The sequence below is a fragment of the Mesocricetus auratus genome, unplaced genomic scaffold (assembly GCF_017639785.1).
Source record: "Mesocricetus auratus isolate SY011 unplaced genomic scaffold, BCM_Maur_2.0 Super-Scaffold_6730, whole genome shotgun sequence".
Classification (NCBI taxonomy): domain Eukaryota; kingdom Metazoa; phylum Chordata; class Mammalia; order Rodentia; family Cricetidae; genus Mesocricetus; species Mesocricetus auratus.
This window is the reverse complement of record NW_024429184.1, coordinates 87844402-87867919: the sequence shown is the minus strand read 5'-3', so window position 1 is coordinate 87867919 and position 23518 is coordinate 87844402. Positions and strand designations below refer to the sequence as shown.

At 48.1% G+C, this 23518-nt stretch overlaps 1 protein-coding gene across 8 annotated transcripts in view; it reads left to right on the top strand.

Moving 5' to 3' along the window:
- The first annotated feature begins 7752 nt into the window (after window positions 1–7752).
- Window positions 7753–23518, top strand: part of Impa2 (inositol monophosphatase 2) — a 28289-nt gene continuing 12523 nt past the window's right edge. For 4 of the 8 annotated variants that reach the window (XR_005875692.1, XM_040741674.1, XM_013116721.3 and 1 more), the window contains exons 1-2: window positions 7753–8051; window positions 19475–19608. Coding sequence is in view for 7 of the 8 variants with exons in the window: in XM_040741674.1 (XP_040597608.1) it covers window positions 7950–8051; window positions 19475–19608 (236 nt within the window). In the remaining variant the exon portion in view is untranslated. Of the gene's footprint in view, window positions 8052–14213; window positions 14292–19474; window positions 19609–23518 lie in introns of those variants that run through there. The other 4 variants (XM_040741675.1, XM_013116722.3, XM_005074645.4 and 1 more) reach the window with 3 other exon arrangements.

Here is a 23518-nt window from a genome sequence, read left to right as displayed (position 1 = left end):
GTTCTGCTTTGCATGTCCCTTTGTCTACATTCTGAGTGGCACATAATTTGATCCAAAACCATTCAGTTGGCAGCTTGATTGAAAACAGTACTTTAGGTGGGGGAGGAGGGGAGGGAGAGGGAGCTGGGATTGACATGTGAAACAAGCTTCTTTCTAACTTAAAAAAAAGAAAGAAAGAAAGCCAAAAAAAAAAAAAAAGAAAAAGAAAACAGTACTTTAAACAACAAGTGCATGAACAAATGTATCTTCTACTACCTTTTCTTAAAATTTTCTCACTTGATGGGCTGGAGAGATGGCTCAGCAGTTAAGAGCACTGGCTGCTCTTCCAGAGGATCCAGGTTCAGTTCCCAGGGTTCACATGGCAGCTCACAAGCGCCTGTAACTCCAGTTCCAGGAGCTCTGCTGCCCTCTTGCAGCACCCTTGGGCACTGCATGCATGTGGTACATCACATACACATCGGGACAGAACAGAAATAAAAACCTGTTTTAAAAAGTTAGCTGGGCAATGGTGGCGCATACCTTTAATCCCAGCATTTGGGAGGCAGAGGCAAGTGGATCTCTGTGAGTTTGAAGTTAGCTTGATCTACAGAGGGACAGACAGGGTTGTTACATTGTGAAACTCTGTTTTAAAAAAAATTTTTAAGTATTTTACTTGCCTTTTTTTATTCATTTAACTCAGACTTGAACTCACAGAAATCCACTTGCCTCTTGCCCCTGCCTTCTGGCTATTAGGATTAAAGGTACACACCACCATACCATCCTTGATTACATTTCTTTACTTGAAATGCAAGGCTGAGGATGCAGCTCAGAGGATGAGTACTAACTTAGCCTGGAAGGGAACTCCAGCACTGCAAAAGCAAAAGGGCAAACTCGGATTGCGAAGCTGGTCTGTCTGTAAGAAGCCTCGATGTGCTAGGTTCTACTAACTGTGCACAGGTAAGTCCTTCACTAGGGGATGTTCACCGTGAGTTTCTGTTATTATACAGCACGAGGGAAACCTTGGTGGATCCCATGGTGGGTGAGGGACAAACACACCATGTGGGAAGTTTTTACTGGGTAAGGGAAGGGTGTGAGTGAAGGGAAGGAAGAGAGGGAAGAACTTGGAGGAGAGCAGCCCTTGACACATGTCTGCTCTACCTCTGAGCTGTATTCCCCCAGAGAGAGAAGCTCCTGCCCACTGCCTTTGAACACAGGATTCTTCATTCTTGTACTGTTGCCTCTCACTGACAGGACAAAGCCCACCCCCTCCTCTTAATCCTTCTCAAGCAGTGACACTCCCTGGTGACTGAGCATTCAAATACAGTAGCCTATGGGAGCTGCTCTTATTCAAAGCACCAGGGATGCTCACCCTCACCTTGGTGCTGCTCTGTCCAATCAACTTAAAGTTAAGGGCTCAGATGTCTGACCAGATGCAGTGCAGTTCAGGACATCTACCTCCCAAATTCTAATTGCTTTGAAGCACTTTTGAGTGTACCCAACCCAACATACAATATTTCCAGGGTTAGTGAAGATTATTTTCTCCACTTTTTCTTTTCTTTTTTTTTTTTCTTTTTTCTTTTGGTTTTTGAAGACAGGGTTTCTCTGTGTAACAGGCCTGGCTGTCCTGAAACTTGTTTTGTAGACCAGACTGGCTTTGAACTCACAGAGATCCATCTGTCTCTGCCTCCAGAGTGCCGGGATTAAATGTGTGTGCCACCACTGCCTGGCTCATTTTGTCCTCTTGCCTGTAGGAAAACATACTGAATGGAGTCACAAAACAGTATTATTTATTTATTTATTGGTAAAGAAAAAAAAACTTTCATGCATACAAATGGGCCATAATCTCTCAGTAAAAAAATTCAGAGAAGCATTGCCCAAGAACAATCTAGTTTTAAAATGCACCAGACAATTTGTGAGTACATTTATTAGAAACCAGCTGATCCCTGAGCCTGCCTTCAGCAACTCAGCACCAGTAGTGATGTCATCATTAGCCACCAAATGCTGCATGTGTTGTGTGTGTGTGTGTGTGTGTGTGTGTGTGTGTGTGTGTGTGTGTACCCTTTAAGAGATCCCTGCCTGCAGGGTCCTTCCTGCAGGTAGAGCAGGGGAAGGCTGGTCCAGCCGGCCTCTTCCCGGGGTCTGAGCGGGATGGTGAGTGTCGAGGACTCAGACTCTCCCCCCATTAGTTACTGGGGAGAAAAAACACACACTGAGTCGGGAGTCTGTTGAAGCAGGATCTCGATTCATTCCAACAGGCAGGAGCTTATATAAGACTGAGGTAGGGATGGGAATCTTAGGATAGGGTAAGGTGATGTGAGGAGTTAAGGGCCAATAGTATTCCATCAAGCAGGCAGATAGCTAGGCAGGGGGCAATCTTGCATCAGGTCTGGCTGAGTCACCCCCATGTGGAGGTTACAGGTTAGAGACAGGTCGCCAAACTCTAGCCAGGCTCAGGAGCTTACACTGGGCCTCGCATCCGAGCCTTTCTTAGGCCCAACACTGCCATCACAGACAGTTCTCTTGCTCGCTCTGTCTGTCTGTCTGTCTGTCTCTCTCTCTCTCTCTCTCTCTCTCTTTCTCTTGTCCCTGCTCCAAGATAGCCTCTCGCTCCCCCTCCCCCAATAAATTTATGAGGGATTCCTTAGCTTAGATCTGACCAAGTACCCGCCACATAAACCCTAACATTTCCATCCCTGTTCATTTTCATCTGGACTCCAGTTTTTTCCCTGTGGACAGAAATCTGAGGCTTCTCTCACTGTACTAGTTAGAGTTCTCTGGAGGAACTGAACTGATAAACACACACACAAAATGATTACATATACATATAAAATATATCCTTATAATATATATATGTATAATACACACATATACATATATATATACATACACACACATATGTAATTGTTATATGTAATTGTGTGGAGTTCGAGAACACTGAAAATCCAGCCAGACTCTACCCAGATTTTAATCAGCCCTTGATCAGATTGGGACTGTGGCCCTGGCTAGAGCCAAGTGTGGGCAGAAGCGGGTGTTAAAGGCAAAAGTCACAATTCATTGCTGGGGATGTGAACTTTTGCAGATGCAATTCCTGTGGACAAGCACCCTGGGTCTTTTGCATTCCTGGAATTCCTAGAATGTTCTGACTCAAATTGCTGACAGGCCGATCACAGACCTCTAGAATGGTTAGTTGCTTTAGTAAAAAATGGAGTCACTTTAGTTGCTACAATATATATTATATTAAAAGAGGATTTATTAAGCCGGGCGGTGGTGGCGCACGCCTTTAATCCCAGCACTCGGGAGGCAGAGGCAGGCGGATCTCTGTGAGTTCGAGGCCGGGCTGGACGGACAACCTCCAAAACAGTACAGAGAAACCCTGTCTTGTAAAAACCAAAAAAAAAAAAAAAAAAAAAAAAGGATTTATTAGAGTAGCTTATAGGTGTGGTCCAGCTAATCCAATAATGACTGTCTACCAACAGGAAAGTCCAAGAAACCAGTTGTTCAGTCCACAGAATCAATGTCTCAACTGGTCTTCAGTATATGTTAGAATCCCAAAGAAGGGAATGGAGAGATAGTTCAGTGATTAAGAGCACTGACTGTTCTTCCAGAGGTCCTGAGTTCAATTCCCAGCAACCACACGGTGGCTGAGAACCACTTTGAGATCTGGTGCCCTCTGCTGGCACGCAGGCAGAAGACTGTATACATAATAAATAAATAAAACATTAAAAAAAAAATCCCAAAGAAGTAAACTCTAATACCAGCAAAAGAATGCTTCAGCAGCAGGATAGATGAACTTAAGAGCGAGAGTGACGGCAAGTGCCTCACAGGCATGCCCAGCTGCTTAGGTTAGGGTTGATTGCAGATGTGGTCAAGTTGACAACCAAGATTAGCCATCATACCTACCCTGCAGGGGTGTGGCAGGCATTGGTTGGAGGAAGAACTCAAAACAAAACCGTGCCACACAGTATAATGCTGATAAAGAAAATAAAACCATTTGACAAAGAGGCTGTAAGAACCTTCCTCTTCATTTTGCTGTAAACCAAAAAAAAAAAAAAAAAAAAGCAGCAATGAGAAAACATCTGCCTTGCTCACATAAGACCCTGGCTTTGGTTCCCAGCACCACAGGAAATTAAAACATATCTGAGATGAAGGTGAAGAACCAGCCTGCCTCCCTCCATTTTAGGCTTAAAGGCCATCTTGCAGTAAAGAGAAACTAGGCTCATTCCTGTTTATGATTAAATGTTTGGGGTTTTTTGTTTGTTTTGTTTTGTTTGTTTGTTGGTTTTTGTTTTTTTGAGACAGGGTTTCTCTGTATTGTTTCTCTGTGGCTTTGGAGGCTGTCCTGGAACTAGCTTTTGTAGACCAGGCTGGTCTTGAACTCACAGAGATCCACCTGCCTCTGCCTCCCGAGTGCTGGGATTAAAGGCGTGCACAGAGCATAATAGTCTGAGTCAATCTCAGTGAAGTTGGGAGCAGCTTGAGGATCGCCCCTTTGGTCTGAGCTGAGGTAGAGTAAGAGCTAGTGGCTGACTGCTTTGCTTTTCTGATCTTCAGCTAGAAACTTGAACCCCAATATCAGTCTCTATGTCTTTTATTTCTCGTGCTATGGAGACAATCAACAAACAATTCAGCCCCAAAGAGCTTTTTACACATAAAGTTACAAATGGTCAGACATTATCAGGAGTCCATTTCTAGGGATGCATTCATAAGTCCAGCTGTGCTGTGCTAGTGCATGTCCTTAATCTCTGCACTCAGGAGGCAGAGGCAGACAGATCTCTGTGAGTTCGAGACCAGCCTGATCTACAGGGTGAGTTCCAGGACATCTGGGACTATACAGAGAAACCCTGTCTCAAAAAGCCAAATAAATAAAACAGCTGAGACCAACCAAGAAGTGGATCTAATGTCCAGGCCAATTTCTTGGACCTATTTGGTCCTACAGGATAATATCTAATTTCAAAGCAACCTGTAAGAGAAGTAGGTAGAAGAAACCTTTGCCCGGCATTTTCCTTCCTGAGCCTTTGCTGTGTTCCAGGATGGACAGAAGGACAGTCCTTACACACTGCTACCCTCTGGCTTTTGGGCTCTTGCCCAAGCACTTTGCATGAGGCCTCCTGGAGATCAAGGCACACATGGAGGAGGTACCCAGGGACATTGAAGGAAGGGGAAGTTGAGAAGGAGTTTTTGAGTCAGAGCACACTATGGCTGCTGGTTAGCATGCCTTCCAGCTGCTCAATGTGGTAACATAGGGACAGGACTCAGGCTGGGTGAAGAGCCATCTCACATGCCCACTGAGACTTGCCGTTTACACATGGAAGGGGTATGCTATCCATTATAAAAGACTGACTTCAGTATTGAGTAACAGATTTGTTAATTTACTTAATTTGTAATGCCAGGAATTTGACAGTTAGACGAGGACGTTATCAACATTTTCCACAGATGGGTTCAGATCTGTAATAAAAGGTTTATACCATGCTGTATCTGAGCTTCCAGATTGGATCACAGGAGGCGGGGGAAGATATGTTCAGAAAGCGTGGCTAAAAAGGGCCAAAGTTAATTCTTTTTTTGTTTTTGTTTTCCCATGATGGGGTTTCTCTCTGTAGCTCTGGTTGTCCTGGAACTTACTATATGGACCAGGTCGGGCTCCTCCTGAGTGCTGGGATTAAAGGTGTGTGCCACCACCAGGCCAAAGTCATGCCTAATTTGAAAAGCAGTAATGCAACACAAGCCACTTTTTAATTTCTTGTGGTGTGGCTTAGGCAGTATACAAGCCACTGGCAGTGGGACCAAGACCTAACTATACTGCATAAACTGACTTTGTGGAGCCCATTCTCCACATGCCCAGCCCAGACATGGGGGAGGGGCGCCTTGGTCCTGCCCCATGAGGTGATGGGACAGACTTAGTTAGGGTCCTAGGGGAGGTCTTACTTTCTCTGAGGAGCACTTGGGAGGTGGGATGGGGAAGGAGGGGAGAGTGGGAGGAGGGGAGGGAGGGGGAACTGGGAATAAAATGTAAAAAAGAAAAAGAAAATTTAAAAAGTAATAGTTATTATAAAAAAAAACGAAGAAAAGAAACCCTGGAAATGTCTTCGCAGCTGAGACTCCTCTCAACACATCTCGCCCCGCCCCCTGCCCTGAACCTCTCCTTCCAAAGCTGGTTTCTGCCCTCATCCCCACCCCCCAGTTTCTCTTCCGTATATAACTCAGCCATTTTGACTACATGCCCTCTCTGGTTCTCTTGGCTCCTGGATCGCTCTTGGTCTGCTTGCCCCCATCTCCTCTTGCCATCCCCCACCCCCAGCGGCGGTCTCCGTCAGTATGCTGGCCGTGTTCAGTGCGGACTCTACCAGAAGTCTGTGACTGCCCCCCCCTACAATAAACCTTCTCCTCAACCATGTCTTGTAGTGGTCATGTCCTCGTTATTCATCCAATTTAAAATTCCGTGTACTTATTTCTGTACACGCCTGTGTATGTGCGCACGCGTGCATGTGGTCTGAGGACAATTTTCGGAAGTGGATTCTCTCCTTCCACCTTGTAGGTTCCAAGGATCCAACTCGGTTTGGAAACACCTTTGCCTGCCTCATGCTTCGTTTATAAAAGAAGCGTTCAGAACAGCTTCGGGCGTTTCTCTGAAGCCCTACGCGCTTTTTTAAAAACCTTTTTTTTTTTTTCCATTTACATATCAGCCCCAGTTCCCTCTCCCTCCCCTTCTCCTGCCCCCCATCCCCCACCTCCCAACCTTGGGGAGTCAACAAAGTCTGATACCAAGTTGAGGCAGGACCAAGCCCCTCCCCCCTGCATCAAGGCTGAGCAAGGTATCCTGCCATAGAGAATGGACTCCAAAAAGTCAGTTCTTGCACCCGGGATAAGTCTGGGTCCCACTGCCAGCCCCTCCCCTCAACAGATCAGGCCATCTAACTGTCACCAGAGGGTCTAGGTCTGTCCAATGAAGGTTCCCCGGCTGTCAGCCCAGAGCCTACACGCTACCTTGAAATGAAAAAGCGGCCCCATGATGACCCGGGCAACCCTTGGTCCGTGAGGCAGACCCTAGCTAGCTAAAAAGATTCACTCCCATCTTTAGGTTAACTTAGGAAAAGTCTCCACGATGTGTTTACACGAACTCCCAGACTCTAAGAAGTGGCACTCCATAATTTTATTTAAACTCTTGGACACTCCGGAAATGCCTTCCTAACATTTGCATTTTCATAACAGGAGTGGCCTAGCTGTCAGCGCCCAAGGTTAAAAGGGTCACTCCTCGCTATAGAAATTCTAATCAGAGTCGCAGCTAGGGCTCCTAACAAGCTTTGAGTTTAAACAGTTTTACGAACCCCAGTGACTGTCCAGGTGTTTGGCTTGCAGCTCCCGCCCACTTCACACCTGGGCACACCTGGGCTTTATGTGCCCTGGGGAATGAGTTCCGGAGGGTGTTGCAGGCGGGTTTACAGAGGCCGCCCATCACCGGCCACCTCGGGCTGGAAGTGCTCACCTTGCACTTCCCGCAGCTGCCGGGCCTGGACAGTCTGAGACGTGGGCCTGGCGGGGCGCGTGGCTAGGCGGGGCGAGCACGCGGGGGTTGGAGGGGAACGAAGTGGGGACGGGGCGAACAGAGCGGGGTGGGACGAAGAACGGGGGGGCGGGAGCTGTTGTGGGAAGGCGGGACTAGTAATGGTGAGAGGAGGGGCCTTGAATGGGGAGGCGGGGCAAGGCCTTGTAATGGGAGGCGGGGTTCGGGGCGGGGACAATGGGGAGGAGCTAATGGGGAGGGGCGGGGCGGGGGGGCACGAGGCGCGCCTAGTTGGGCTGCAGCTCCCTGCCGGCCTTCCTGCTGCACGGCGCGCGGGCGGAGGCCCGGCTTGGCGGGAACGCGAGAAGAGCGTGCGGAGCCTCCGGTGCTGGCGGCCGCAACGAGTGGGATCCTGGGTCCGGCCGCAGCACGCGGAACTGATCTGAAAGTGGCGGGGCCCGGCGGAGCCGCGATGAAGCCGAGCAGCGAGGAGGAGGAGGAGGCGGTGTGGGGCGTGGGCCCCTGGGACGAGTGCTTCGAAGTGGCGGTGCAGTTGGCGCTGCGAGCGGGACAGGTGAGCAGGGTCGCCGCGTCCAGCCCCGAGGCACGCCCGAAATGGACAGCGTGGGCGTCCTGCGGGCGCGTGGGCGGGAGCAGGGCAAGTTGCAAGGACAGGGCCTGTGTTGTTTCTGGGGCGCACCTTTCTCTGGCCCTTCACCCCCCTGCAGCGGGAGATGGGGAGCATGGGGTCACTATCATGGAGAGAAGAAGGGCGCAGCCTTCGGGACGCACCCCTCACTTGGTGGTGGATTGACCAACTGCTGGGTACTTGACCTTGGTGTTTGAGTCACCTGGAAAGCCAACGTGTCCCTCCCAGACTAGAACACCGCAGTTGTTTCTTTTTAAGGACCAATCCTGCAACCAGGTTGTCGGTGTTCCCTGTTGCAACTCCAGGCGCGTGTAACTCTGGCTGGGTTGCAGCTGATTGTCCTTCTCCGGGCATCCTGAGTCCAGACAGCCTAGGCTCACAGTCTGAGAGCGCCTCCAGGGAGTGATTGGCACAGACCCGAGTTCAGGAGGAACTCGTTAGACTGCCGGAAGGATGGAAACCAGCGCAGAGCTGAAGAGAACCAGACTAGGTTTGAAAACTGTGTCGCCTCTGTTTTTCTTTTTCATCGTTGCGCTCGCTCCCTAACTGTTCCTCAGTCTCTTCCGCGGCGCCGAACTTATAATACTGGTGGAATGAATATGCAGTGGCTCCCCCAGAACATCAGAGCACGCCTTGTTCCGTACTTTGCTCCTTAAAACGTGATGTGCAGTACTGACTTGATGGTCAGGCAGGATTTACAGTAGTGCTTTGCACAGAAAGGCTTATATCAAAAAACATTTTTTCAGGTGTATCTGAAAATACTCTAAGGGGGTGTCTTATTAAAAAGTGCTGCAATGGTGCAGGGTATGGAGCCCAGTGGTATATTGCATGCACAAAGCCATCCCAACATAGCAACAACCAGCAGAACAAATACTTCAAAACTACCCTGTGATTGTGCAGTAAAAGAGACTCCAGCCCTTCCCAGACAACTGATAGAGCTTGTAGCTCAGAGCAAACCCTCTTCCTAGAAAACAGCTCCCCTATGAGCTCGAACTGACAGCCCTCTCCCTCCTCTCCTCGATTCTGTTCCAACAAGAGCGTCTTTCCAGAGACAGGATGTCAGCGTATGTGGGAACTTACACTATGCATCGGTTTTTTCCTGGTGACTCTGAGAAACTTTAGGACTTGGGCACTGCTGTGTAAAAGCTGGTGAGTGGAGTCATAGGCTCTGTGGCCTTTAAAGAAATAGAGACTTAAGTGACTTTTGGTAATCGACGATGCTCATCTGAAGTTTTCAGCACTGAAGGCACAGTTCTTAAGGGTTTTGTAAGTTTTAACGTAATGAGATTGGTGTTTCTGGAATTTCTCAACAACAAAAAAGCTTTAAAAAGAGGCAATGAAATAAAATTGTGACAGTAAGATCTGGTCAGTGAGCTCAGGACTCTGGGCTCCAGCTTGGGAATTATATGCCTGCCTGCCTGCCTGCCTGCCTGCCTGCCATCGAGTGAGGGAGAGGCTGAGCGGAAGCAGAAGGCATGCCGGGTCATGGTAACTATCCTGAGAAAAGAGGGAAAGATCCTCTAAATGAGTATCTATAGTAATCAGGTACTGACCAGAGAAAACACCCAAGCAAGGCAGCCCAGTGAGGGAGGAAAGACAGTACCTGGCATCTTTGAATCCTCCTTAGCCACAGGCTCCACCCATGCCAATGCTAGTTTATCATGGGCTACTCTGCGTTTCCAGCTGAGGGTCTGGGTGCTGTGCGCTAAAAGGTCAGGGCCGCAAAGCGAGGGAGCTCCCAAGATAGATGCCCAGTGTCCCCAGATTACACTATCTGCTCCCAAGTTCCCTTTGCTCCTGCTCAGAGGCGCCCCCTTGCCTTGCTGTCTCCCTATTCTCCCCCTTACCTCCTTTGTGCTTCGCCCATTTATCCTTAGCCTGTTGGAGTCCTTCCTGCCCTGCAGAAGTCCCAGTCACTCACATGCTAAAAGTGCCTGTATGTGTGTGTACTCAAGTGTGTGTACTCAAGTGTGTGTACACACACGCACTTGCTCACCTGAGTGGCATGTGTGTTTTGCAAGGAACCCAGCCAGGGCCCATAGCGCATGCTCTGCCACTAAGCTGTACCCCCCACCCCTTGTAGTATTTTCTCTCTCTTTCCTTCTGTTCTTTCCTTCCTTCCGTCCTGACAAGGCTCTCCATATTTAGTCCAGGTTAGCCTCCTGATCCCCTTAGCTCTGCCTCCCAAGTACTGGGTATTATAGTGCACTATAATACCAGATCATTGTAGTGTTTCCTGTGAGGGAATAGAAAGGGAAACAGCTTTTCCTATTGCAAAGTTGAATTTATTATCGATAGCTTAGAAAAATTATGATAGTACAACTTAAAATCTTAGAGTTGTCATCAACTGAGAACTTTACATTTTCTTTAGTGCTGCCGTATTTTATGTATTACTCGTACTGTGGAAAAGAGTGCTGAACAGGCCTGACCCAGCTGCAAGCGTTAACAGCCTCACCTATCCTGCAGTCAGCACCTCTCTGAGGCCAGCTGCCCCAGACAGGTGTACTCCTCTCTCTATACCGTGTGCTGTTGACAGCGGCCAGGCCAACTGCTGTGGTGGACAGGGAGAGCATTCTGAAAGTCTTCTCTCTACTGGCTGGCTGACAGTAACTTACAGACAGATAATGCCTGCCCATCACACGATAGGTCTCATCAAACCTATGTCTGCTTCGTCCTTCTTACCTAAACTGACCACACTCTCCTTGGTACCAGCTGATGCCAGGTCTGACGGAGAGTAGGGAATGGGTCAAAGGGACAGGTTCCATCCAGTCAAATGGCTGACTTCTGTCCACTTGCAAAAGGTGATCTGGGGAGTTGAGACAGTATTTCATTATTGTTTTTAAAATGTCTTTTACAGCCGGGCGGTGGTGGCGCATGCCTTTAATCCCAGCACTCGGGAGGCAGAGGCAGGAGGATCTCTGTGAGTTCGAGACCAGCCTGGTCTACAAGAGCTAGTTCCAGGACAGCCTCCAAAGCCACAGAGAAACCCTGTCTCAAAAAAAAAAACCAAAAAAAAAAAAGTCTTTTACATCGGGCATTGGTGACGCACTTCCTTTAATCCCAGCACTCAGGAGGCAGAGGTAGAGGCAGGCATATCTCTGTGAGTTCGAGGCCACCCTGGTCTACAGAGTGAGTTCCAGGACAACAGGGCTGCACAGAGAAACCCTGTCTCAAAAACAAAAAAGTCTTTTACATGTTTATTTACTTCTTTGATACTGTTTGTTTTAAAACTGTGGCACTAAAACACTGACGTTCAGTCACCTGACAGCATGTTGAGCAAGTCGGGACCTTCAGCCTTTGTCCTGTATGGGATGTGAGGTATTGTGTAGAGGCTGTGTGGTGTGAGGTGTTGTGTAGAGTCTGTGTGGTGTGAGGTGTTGTGTAGAGTCTGTGTGGTGTGAGGTGTTGTGCAGAGTCCTGTGTGGTCTGAGGTGTTGTGTAGAGTCTGTGTGGTGTGAGGTATTGTGCAGAGTCCTGTGTGGTCTGAGGTATTGTGCAGAGTCCTGTGTGGTCTGAGGTGTTGTGGAGAGTCCTGTGTGGTCTGAGGTGTTCTGCAGAGTCCTGTGTGGTGTGAGGTATTGTGTAGAGTCTGTGTGGTGTGAGGTATTGTGTAGAGTCCTGTGTGGTGTGAGGTATTGTGCAGAGTCCTGTGTGGTGTGAGGTATTGTGTAGAGTCTGTATGGTGTGAGGTATTGTGTAGAGTCTGTGTGGTGTGAGGTATTGTGTAGAGTCTGTGTGGTGTGAGGTATTGTGTAGAGTCTGTGTGGTGTGAGGTATTGTGGAGAGTCCTGTGTGGTGTGAGGTGTTGTGCAGAGTCCTGTGTGGTGTGAGGTATTGTGGAGAGTCCTGTGTGAGCCTCACTTGGCTGCTTCGTGGGTCCCACATGAAGATGACTGAGCTGTGGAAAGAAGTGATGAAAAATGATTGAGTTTTGAATACTGAGGTGAAACTTGGGGAAAGAGGTGCTAGGATGAAGTCAGGGATTTGGGCCTGAAAATCAGGTTGCACGATGGGTTTGTAATGTCCTGAGACAGTGAGCTGCAGTGGAGGAGGGGTGGGGTTCCGAGCTTGTGGCACATGGGCAGCCAGGGGGTTTCTCAGCAGAGACTGACTGGATCTGGATTGTGGGAGAGGTAGGAGATGTAAATGTGGGGAGGTTGGCGAGCTGGCTGCCCACAAGACGCCATCACCCCCAGGCTGGGCTCCTGGGTGTCCTCTTTGGGAGAGTCCCAAATGCCCCTGTATGGAGTCTTCCCTCTGGCGGCTTCTTTCTCCTGCCTGGGCTGAGACATCGGCCATTGAAGGAAGTGAGGAGAAAGAGAGTGGTGACTTTACATTTCCACAGTCTCCTTGTTTGCTTCAGTCCCTGCCCCGCCTGCCCCCAGCCCCAACCCTCATTTTCCCAGGAGAGAAAGCCCTGAAACTCCTGCCCGCCAGCCGCCCTAGTACTGGGGTTGACACCCAGAGTTTCCAGTAAGTGTTCCACCACAGAGCCACACACCGCTTTCCGTAAGGGCAGAGACCCCGTGAGGCAACACACGTACTCAGGAGCTGTGCTGACGAAAGGGGTGTGTTTCTTTTCTTAGGTTTGTTTAATAATTTATTTAATTTTATTTTATGTGCATTGGCGTGCAGGTGTCATATCTTGGAGTTACAGACAATTGTAAGCTACATGTAAGTGCTAGGAATTGAATCCAGATACTCTGGGAGAGCAACCAGTGCTCTTAACTGCTGAGCCACCTCTCCAGCCCCTGGTTTGGTGGCACGGGTTTCCTATGTAGTCCAGGCTGGTCTTTACCTTGGTTCCTCCTCCTTTGGCCTCCCTAGTGCTGAGCTTTGAGGTGTACACCCCCAAACACAAATGTCAGCGTCTGACTGTTATTTCTCGTCATCTTCCTCCTTGTTTTCCTTGTTTCGTTTCCTTTATCCATATTTTTCTTTAAATGAAAAAACAAACGTGTGTGTGTGTGTGTGTGTGTGCGCGCGCGTGTGTGTGTGTGCATTTGAAGAAAAAGGTTGATGCTGGATGTCTTCTCGGCTGCTTCCCACTGTAGGTTTTGAAGGTTTTTGTTTTTCTTTTTTGTGTGTGGAGTGTTTTTGCCTGCATGTTGATGTCTGTGTGCCATGTGAAGGCCAGAAGAGGGCCTTGGATTCCCCTGGACCTGGAGTCCCAGCGGTTAGCTGTCGTGTAGATGCTGGGAGCTGAACCTGAGTCCTGTACAAGGGCAGCAGTTAGTGCTGTAAACTCCTGAGCCGTCTCGGCATCCCCAGCCCTTCAAGGTTTCTCACAAGACCTAAGCTAGACTGACTGGCCGGGAAGCCTCAGGCATCCTCCCTGTCTCCGCCTCTCTGACTCTTATGTCACAGGTGTGTGCTGTCAGGCTTGGCTTTTCGCATTGGCACTGGGAATCCCAAACTCAAGTTCTCCTCTGTGCGTGGCCAACACTTCACTGACTGAGCCTTCACCCCAGCCTCCACGTTTTATTAACTTTTGTTTCCCCCCTGGGGAGTGGGCTCAGGGACTTTGTATTTCCCACACTCATTTTGCTGACAAGCTGTCTGAGAGAAATGGGGATGGAGATCTTTTCCCACAGAGAGAAGACTTGTACCTGCACCTTTAGTTCTTGGCAGGTAGGTAGTCTGGTGGACTTCCTTTGGTCTCACCTGAGGAAAAAGTGGTAGAGAGCCAGGCTGATCTATGAGACCCTGAGGTGGTCCTTTGCTAACCCAAAGGACGCTCTGCCTAGTGGTGATAAGTCCTTGGGGCTGGGGGAGGACGAGCCTGAAATCGTGTAGCCAGATGAGTGAGAAGTTGGTAATCAGTTCCAGGCGTTCCCCTCACCCCAGCACTGAGGAAGATGGAAACGGAGTAAAACACCAGGGCACTGGGAACAAAGTGGGGTGCAGAAGAGTCCTGGCCGGCCCTCACTCCCGACCTCAACTGGCCTGACGCTTAGGTTGGCTGGTCTGCTGCTGCCTTCTCTTTGGAGTTGAGGGGAGGCTTTGATTTCCTCAGGCGGAGCCAGTCACAGGATCCCAATGCTGCTGTCTCTGCTTGCTCCTAGCCTCTGGTGAATGCTGCCCCATGTTTCTTCTCATTGGATGGAGACTAGTCATGGAGGCATCCCAAAGGACTCCAGAGGAGGTCATAAGAGGACCCGAGAGGTGGGGACAGCCTCCTGAAAGATGTCACCGTTAATTTGTGTCTTCAAGGAGACTAGTTGATGGACGGGTTCAGGAGGGTGGAGGCGGAAGTACATATCAAGATGACAGGGCTGAAATGGAGTGTAGACTCCGGGAGCCGTGAGAGCCTTGGTCTAAGCTGGAGGTGAGACTTGATGGGCCATGAGAAAGAGAAACACACACTTGGCTAGAATCGTCACCTGGCTTAGGTTGTCTGACACTAAAGGAGATGCATACCTTTCTTTTTTGAGTTTGGAATTCAGGCTTCAGTGACTTAGGTCCACAGTTCATATATTAAACGTTAACCGCGGGCTCTCCGGGGAGGGGAGAAAGTCGTGCCAGGAGGCTCTGAAGCTCGTGCTGTAGATAGTGACTGTAGAAACGATTTTTTAATCACACACTAACTTGTTGCTGGTAGAATGATTAAAATCTCTTAAGAATGAAGGGGAAAGAGCCATAGAAAAGGGCTTTGAAAATAACAGTACACTTGTTGCTGGAAGAATGATTAAAATGTTTTCCTTTAATAAGAGTTGCTGTGGTCATGCAGGGCAGCGACGGTGCACGCCTTCAACCCCAGCACCTGGGAGGCAGAGACTGGTGGATCTCCGTGAGTTTGAGGCCAGCCGGGTTTACAAAACAAGTTCCAAGTTAGCCAGAGCTGTTACATAGAAAAACTCTGTCTCGAAAAACCAATAAAATAGAGTTGCTGTGGTCATGGTGTCTCTGCAGCAATAGAAAACACTTGCTGGGGCAGACACCATGACCAAGTCAACTCTTAAAGAAAGAAAGCATTTAATCGACAGCTTGCTTACAGTTTCAGAGGCTTAGTTCATTATCATGGCACTCTGCATGGCAGCATGCATGGCACTGGAAAGGTAGCTGAGAGCTAAATCCTGGTGCACAGGCAGGGGTGGACGGGGAGAGGAGAAAGAGAAAAACACTAGACCTGGCAGGGGTTTTCAAAACCCACCTACTCCAACAAGGCCATACCGCCTAACCCTTGCAGTCTTTTCAAGTGGTTTGCTCCTTGGTGACCAAGCATTCAAGCCTTGAGCCTATTGGGTCCTTTCTTATTCAAACCACCACAAACGGACGGTCTGGCACAGAAAGCCTCATAGAAGGATAGCATGGGAACGAGGAGGAGAGACAGGAGAGACAGGGCTCTTGCCAAAGTGCAGTTAGTATATGGCCCAGAGAGGGCCTCTGCTTGTGGAACCCCCAGGAGCCCAGGTTCTTTCTCCTGTGCCCAGGACCTCTTCTTGTGACTGCCCTGGCTGTCATTAGTGAAGATCACAAACTCCTGAAAGGAAGGACAGTGTCTTTTGAAGATATGGCTCTGTGTTGCAGAGGAGTCTCCATACACATCCTCTAAGCAGAGCTTCCCAAGCCCAGCAGCACAAGAGGGAAGTCGGGGTAATCTTTGAAGGCAGCTCTGGGCCTTCCTGGTGAAGCATGGGTGCTCTATTCCTAAGAAGAAGATAGATGCCTAAGGCCAAGTCCCCACTCCTCCCTCAGGACCTTGACCATCCAGGGTAGTGAGGGCCATCTGCGCTTTATGGGGGGGGGGTGCGTGGCTGTGGAGGTACTGCTGGCTGGTTATGGTGCGAGTGCACCCAAGGCAGATTGAGCTTGGCTTTTAAAACAGGATAGTAGATGAGGCCATGTTTTAGGAAGGCCCAGAGGATAGCGGGCTCTGGGCACATTGGAACCTTGGTTAGCACAACCAGAAAAAGAGCCAAGAGAACAGACACTGAGGTGGCCGGCGTTTAAACAGGCGTCAGTGGTCCTGTTGGAAGGAACGTGGTAGGAACCACTCCAGCGGTCCATGTGCCTTTCGTTCCTACAGCCCTGTACTGGAGGGGAAAACAAGCAGCTGAACAAAATGTCAGGGAACCTCTGCTGTCACGGAGCTCATGTTTCGATGAGAGCAACGCAGCCAACTACACTTACAAGACAGCCACAGGTGGGGAGGAGGGGCAGCCAGAGGACCAGACTGTAAAGGCCCTGGATAGGGACATTACATTCTGCTACCATTCTGCTCTCAGCTGGGGAGTCGGAGGCAGATGGAGGACAGCAACTTAGTATGGTAGCCTGTGGAAGGTGAGGTGACAGCTGGCAAGGGTCTGGCCATTTGGGGGTACTTCTGGCAGCAGTAGGAAGCCTTTGGGGAGTTTTCAGAGATTTGTCTTAAATTCTCAGTCCAGCTTCTAAATGGAAGCCACATTGGGCTACAGACTGGTTTCATGGCTGCTTCCTCTTAAGTAGGCCCCAGGATGCCCTGGTTCTGAATGGAGATAATCTACACACACACACACACACACACACACACACACACACACACACACACACACACACACACACACCACATACACCACACACACCACCTACCAAGATCCCAGAAGTTCTGGTGGGTGGTCCTGTTAGACTCTTTTTCGAGACAGGGTTTCCCTGCATATCCTTGGCTGTCCTGGAACGCACATTGTAGACCAGGCTGGCCTCAAACTGGGATTAAAGGTGTGCGCCCACTACGCCCCTGCTTAGTTATACTCTTTTTTTTTTTTTTTTTTTTTTTTTGGTTTTTCGAGACAGGGTTTCTCTGTGGCTTTGGAGGCTGTCCTGGAACTCGCTCGGCAGACCAGGCTGGTCTCGAACTCACAGTGATCCGCCTGCCTCTGCCTCCCGAGTGCTGGGATTAAAGGCGTGTGCCACCAACGCCCGGCACTTAGTTATACTCTTAAGATGGGTCTCTTTCCCTTGTTCTTACTTTCCCCTGCCTTCCCCACCACAACGTATACATTACCCAGAAACAATACCTGCACCCACACGCTGAGCCTCCCTCCCTGTTTAAGACATACACACAGTGTCAAGTGGCCTGCCTAGACTGGCCCAGAATTTAGGATTCCTGGCAGATGTCAGGTTCTGTGGGAGCTAGTCATTGAAGAGTGTTCAGTTTATGAGTACTTGTGGAGGTTGGTTTGGTGAGCGATGCTATGTGCAAATTGGTGTTGTAAGAGAATTAGCATGGTAGTAATAGGCAGGATATTGCAAGTCCTGGACAGGAAGCCCTGCAGTGCAGGATAGATGCTGGCAGGGTGTGAACAGTGGCGAGCTGACGATAATGGACTGTAGGTGGCCTCTTGGATTTTTGTATCACTCATCACATTTCAAATCTTCTGTCATACATATCTGTTATTTTTGCCACCCAGATTAAAAAACAGCATCACCTTGGTAGGCTCATTATGGGATGGGTCAGTTATGGGAAGGACACTGAGGCAGAGAGTAGGGACCACTGGATGTCATGTTTCTGTTTGTTCTCTAAGATTCCATTTGTGGGCCAGATAGGTGAGTCAGCGGGTAAAGGTACCTGCCACCAAGTCTGAGGACTGGAGTTTGATATCTGGGACATGCCAACTCCTGCGCATTTTCCTCTAACCTCCCAGCACACTGTTACTCGTGTGTGCCCACACAGAGGACCAGACAGACACACACACAAACACAGAAGTGAAATGTAATATAAAAGATTCTGTTTACTACTCTCTTCCACAGGGAAGACCTCTCCACCTTGCCATCATTAGTACATAGTGTGGGCCAGGTAGTTAGTGATTGTTGGATGGTATAGGCTAAGTATCACAGATAGGCAAAGGGGGTCAAGTCTGAGTAGCCAGTCTGGGTAGTACTTTTTATTGATTTCTTATGTATTTGTGTATGGGGGAACCATATATATTTTCCATGGTGCACATGTGGAGACCAAAGGAAAACTTTGTGTCTCACTTTTCTCCTTCCACCTTTGCGAAGATGCTGGAGATTGGACTCAAGTCTTCAGGGTTGTGTGGCTGGCACTTTACCCCTTGAGCAAACTTGCCAGTCCCTGACAGCACTTTTGAGTGAAATACATGATTTGGGGAGGTAGCTAGTTCTGGAGGGATTAGGGCAGGTCTGTTTAGGTTTCCTGATTTCACCACTTTTATCCAGTTTTTAGACAGACTTGGGGAAAACAGCCCCATATAGACCTGGAGGTGGCATTTTCGTTAACAAGCTGGGATTGATCCCCCTGAAGCACACAGCAATGGATTGACTGCTCTGATTTCCTGTTTGGGTCCCTAGAGGTTCCTAGGACTACACTAGGCCAGCAGAAATGGTGCCAAACCAGGCCTTACCCTTACAGATAGTGCATTCAGAACAGATGTTACTGGCAGCTTGCCCAGCTGTAGAGCCTGCTTTTGTGGTCCCTTAGCAACCTCCAGTATCTTTGATGTGCTCCTATAGGTGACTGGTGCTGTGCTGCACACAGCCACAAGAGCCAGCCTGGGTTCCTATGATACAGTTGGGCTCTCGTGGGGACCTTTAGTCTGCATTCACAGGCACACCACATGTTTGTGTGTTGCTGGAGTTTCTTTCCCACCCCATCCCACTGCCGCTTCGGCCCCAGATAAGCACACAGACGCTATATTAATTATTAAACTGTTGGCCCATAGCTAGGGCTTCTTACTGGCTAGCTCTGCCTTAATTATTAACCCATTTCTATTAATCTGAGTATTTCCACATGGTCTTACCTTACCGGAAAAGAGTCCGGATGTGTTACTCTTTCCTCCGCTATATGCTATCTCCTCGTGGTGCCTCTCTGCCTCTCTCCTCAGCATTCTCTTGTCTCCTAGCCCCGCCTATCTTCCTGCCTCTACTGGCCAAACAGTTTTATTCATCAACCAATAAGAAAAACACATATACAGAAGGACATCCCCCATCATTCGTAGGACTCAGAAAAGTGAATTAGAGGAAACTTTTTACACACAAAGTTACAAATTCGAAACCACAGAATTCTAGGAGACAAGCCTGTGACATGCCTTCTTATTTTGGGGCATTCCCATGGATGATGCTCCAGACTTTATCAGAACCTTTCCTTCCAGAGAAAACTTGTCTCAAAGGTGGAGTTTCAGTTGGAACTTGAATGTAGAATCTCAGGTTGGGAGTCTGTCTCAGGAATGGAGTCAGGGCTGGTGATTATGGTTCCTAGAAGCCCTGAGAGCCAGGCATATGAGGAGTCAGTGAAGGCGGAGGGGGTGACTACAGGCCCTGGCCAAAGCCAGGCAGCCCTGGAGGAATTGGGGGCTGGGGACGGGGACGGAGGAGGCCCACAGTCCTCACTGTCTCCCGCGCTTTCGTTTCAGATCATCAGAAAAGCCCTCACTGAAGAAAAGCGTGTCTCGACAAAAACCTCCGCTGCAGATCTTGTGACCGAGACAGATCACCGCGTAGAAGACCTAATCGTTTCTGAGTTGCAAAAGCGGTTTCCTTCGCACAGGTGAGAGCTCTCTTCAGCTGAGAAGCACTGCCGCCTGTCACTGGGGGACAGGCGGGAAACCCCAAGCTGCCAAGGCCAAGCCTGGTCCCTCCATTTTAAGGGAAGAAAACATTGCTTCGGTTCTCTTCACTGTTATCCTGACAACCATCCAGTCCTTATGTCTCTAGGGATATGGAAGAACCTCCACTTTTAAACGTATATTAAAAGTCATTGTACTAGTCATTTACTTCACATTTACTTCATTTACTTCACATTGAACTTATCTTTAAAATAGAGTTCCTTTTCCAGACATGAGAACTTTTGGGTTTTGTTTTTGTTTTTGGTTTGTTTGTTTTAGTTTTTCACTAGCATGTATATAACAATGGGCTTCATTATAACATTTTCTCATATATGTATGTAATATATTTTGATCTTATTCACTTCTCATTACCCTCTCTTGTCCCCTTGTAGTGCTTCTCTTTCCAGCTAGTGTCCTGGTCCTCCTCTTTCTATGTGTCTGTCTGTCTGTCCATCCCCCCTTCCCTCTCTCTGAACCAATGAGTTTTGCAAGAGTTACTACAGGGTGAGGGGCTGTTTACCAAAGCCCAGGCATCTCTACATCATCAAAGGAAATGCCTCTTTCCCTAGCAACCGTTAACTACCTGTAGATCTTCAGGAAGGGGCGGAGTCTCAGGAGCTCCTCTGGTGCCATGATCGATAGTTGACAGGCCCAATGATATGCAGGTGATTATAGCTGCTAAGAGGTAGAGAGTAACAGCCAGGTCCTTCCTAGAAGATGACATTGCACAACACTCCGCCCTTTCCTCTGGCCTTTCGATTCTTTCTGCTCCCTCCTCCTCTGTGTTCCCCGAGCCTTGGAGTGGGTGGTGAACCTCATTTAGGGCTAAGCATGTACTCTCAGCACTTAGGCCAGTCTCTGCAGTAACTGTCCCCACTACAGAAAGAAGTTTCTCTGCTCAAAGTCGACATTAGCACTGATCTGTGGACTTAAACGGAAATTTGAAAAGGTAGTTCGACAAGGCATATCATGCCCATTTAGCAAAACAATAGTAACTTCTCTACTAGGCTCTGTGATGTCACCAGCCACAGACTTTCCCTGATACCATATACGGGATACCCTTTTGTTCTATGGAATGGGCCACAAGTCCAGTTGGAAAGTGGGCTTATCTTGTCTGGCAGGTTGGTAATGCACACACAATGTCCACAGCAGAACAAGATCTTTGGTGTCATTTGTCCCCTCCGAGGCCTTCACAGCACCTCCCAGTGCTATGGAGACTAGTTAAGGGAGGCACCTCCCAGTGCTATGAAGACTAGTTAAGGGAGGCACCTCCCAGTGCTATGAAGACTAGTTAAGGGAGGCAGCTTCCAGTGCTATGAAGACTAGTTAAGGGAGGCGCCTCCCAGTGCTATGAAGACTAGTTAGGGGAGGCAGCTTCCAGCTCAGTTCCAGCTTGTTTTCCCTTCTTCAACCAAAGCATGCGCTGTCTTCAGCCGTAGGGGCTTGCCATCTAGTTCTGGTGGGCAGCCAGCAGCAGTGAGTAGCCTGTGTTGTTTTGGGGGCTTCAGGGACCTCCCTGGCGAAAACATTGTAAGGAGATAGCCCACCCAGGCCCTGGGTTTTTCATTGAATAAACTTTTAGATTCAGGGAAACTTTATCTACTCACAGAAAATATCTGTTCAAACTTAACATTTCTTTCAGTTTTGTAAAACTTTGTGTGTGTGCATAGATCTGTATCGGAGGTTCTGCTTCCAACAGCACATGCTCAGAAGTACTTCCTGCCTCTGACTCCAGAGGGCACTGTAAAAGTATGCCCTGCATCTGAAACTCAAAACCACAGTGGTGCCGCTCTGGCCACCCAGGGACATATCTTAAGAGCACAGGGTAAAATCACCTGTGTAGGACTCAGTCCGCTCCCAGTGTTCAGTAACACAGACATCCTTTGCTGGGGACAGTGGTGAGACACAGGCCTTCCTTCACAAGGGTGCCAGAGTTCTTCATCTTCTTGGGCTGTCTATAGAGGACTGACTACAAGCCATTCATCCTTTCTTCAGGATAACTAAAGTATTTACTGATCATTGTGCATGTAACTCTAGAAGAGTAAGGACTATAGAGCAGCCCTCCCTTCCTGGCCCCTGGTTTCTGCAGGACAGATCTTGAAGACCAGGGCCTTGGATTCTGGGCCTCCCTTTCCTTCCTCATGAGACATCTCACAAAGATTCTGAACTTCTAAAACTGGCATGGTGGTTCCTGGAGTTCTGGGTGTTGATTATTCTACTTTGGCTCTGTATCTTTGTGGCCATGGGTGACAAAAATACATACAGTAGTCTCCTCAGAGTCTATTTGGGACATGATAGGCGTCACCTATTTTTTTTTTTCCTGTGGATAAATGCATGAATTAAAGAACAAGTTTTTGTTGAAATATCTACATTCTTTTACTGCTTTTCAGTGTTCTCTTTGGGGAGGTGCATCAAGTTGAACCCATGGCCTGAGCATGCTACACAAGTTTTCAGCCACTGAGCTAAACCCCCAGCCCCCAGTTTTAGCTTTTTAAAGTCTACTTGTAATTCAAGAGCAACAGGAAAAGAACTTATCATGTAGTTTGCTTTACTTGCTAAGAAGAAAAAGTGTTACATCAAAGAAGCAGCTGCAAAGAGACATCATGACCATGGCAGCTCCTATAAAAGAGAGCATTTAATTGGGGCTGGCTTACAGTTTCAGAGGTGTAGTCTATTAGCATGGCAGGATGTAAGCAGGCACAGTTAGTGTTGGAGAAGTAGCTGAGAGATCCACATATGGATGCATAGGCAACAGAAGAGACCCTGAGCCTGTCTTGAGCCTCTGGAATCGCAAAGCCCACCCCCAGTGACATACCTCCTCCAACAAGGCCACACCTCCCAATCCTTCTAAGTAGTGCCACTCCCTGATGATTAAGTGTTCAATTATATGCACCTCTGGGGACCATTCTCATTCAAACCACCACAGAGTTTATTGGATCCAGAAACTTTCTGCTGGAGTCCACAGAGTCATTTCTGAGTAGACTCATATCATCTACAGATAGTTACTTTGATTTCTTCTTTCCCGTTTTTAACCTTTGTATCTTTCCCTTGTCTTGTTGCTCAACCTATGACTCTGAACACTTCATTGAGTAAGAATGGAGAGAGTGGGGGCTCCTTCTTTGTCTTGTTCTGGGTTTTAGAAGAAAATCTCAGTTTTCAGTATTGAATGTAACTCTGCCTATTGTTTTGTCATATATACTTTTATGTATGTGTTGTCTAGTCCTAGTTCTTCAGGACTTATGATGAAGTCATGTTAAAAGTGAGCTTTGTCAAATGCCCTTTTTGCATCTATTGAGATAGTATCCTTAAGTCTTTCTGTATGATGAATTACACGTCTATCCTGAAATCTGGTTATATGGAGTACTTATAGCGTTGAACCAACTTGGTATCTTTAGGAAGAAATCAGCTTGATTGTGATGTAGGATCTTGTTAATATGGTCCTGAATCATTTGCAAGTACTTTGTTGTTAATTTTTGCATCTTGTTTTGTTTGTTCAGTCTTTATCCAGTTTGGGTATTATTTAGATAATGCTGCATTTAATTATTTAGTCGGTACTGACTTGAGTGAGTTTGGTGGTGTCCTCTCTGCTCTGTAGAACAGTTGAGAAGTATTGATTTCCTTCAAGGGTTAGTAGGATTCAGTAGTGGAGCCATCTGATCCTGGGCTTTTATTTGTGGAAGGACTTTTAAGTTACTGCCTCCATCTCATTGCTTGTTACAGCCTGAGTACATCATTTGTATCTTCTGGTAGTTTATAATTAGAAAATTTATGTATTTATGTATTTCTTTTAGATCTAAAGGGGGAGTATTCTGTGAGCTCCTGAATTTTACTGGAGTTTGTTAAAAAAAAACT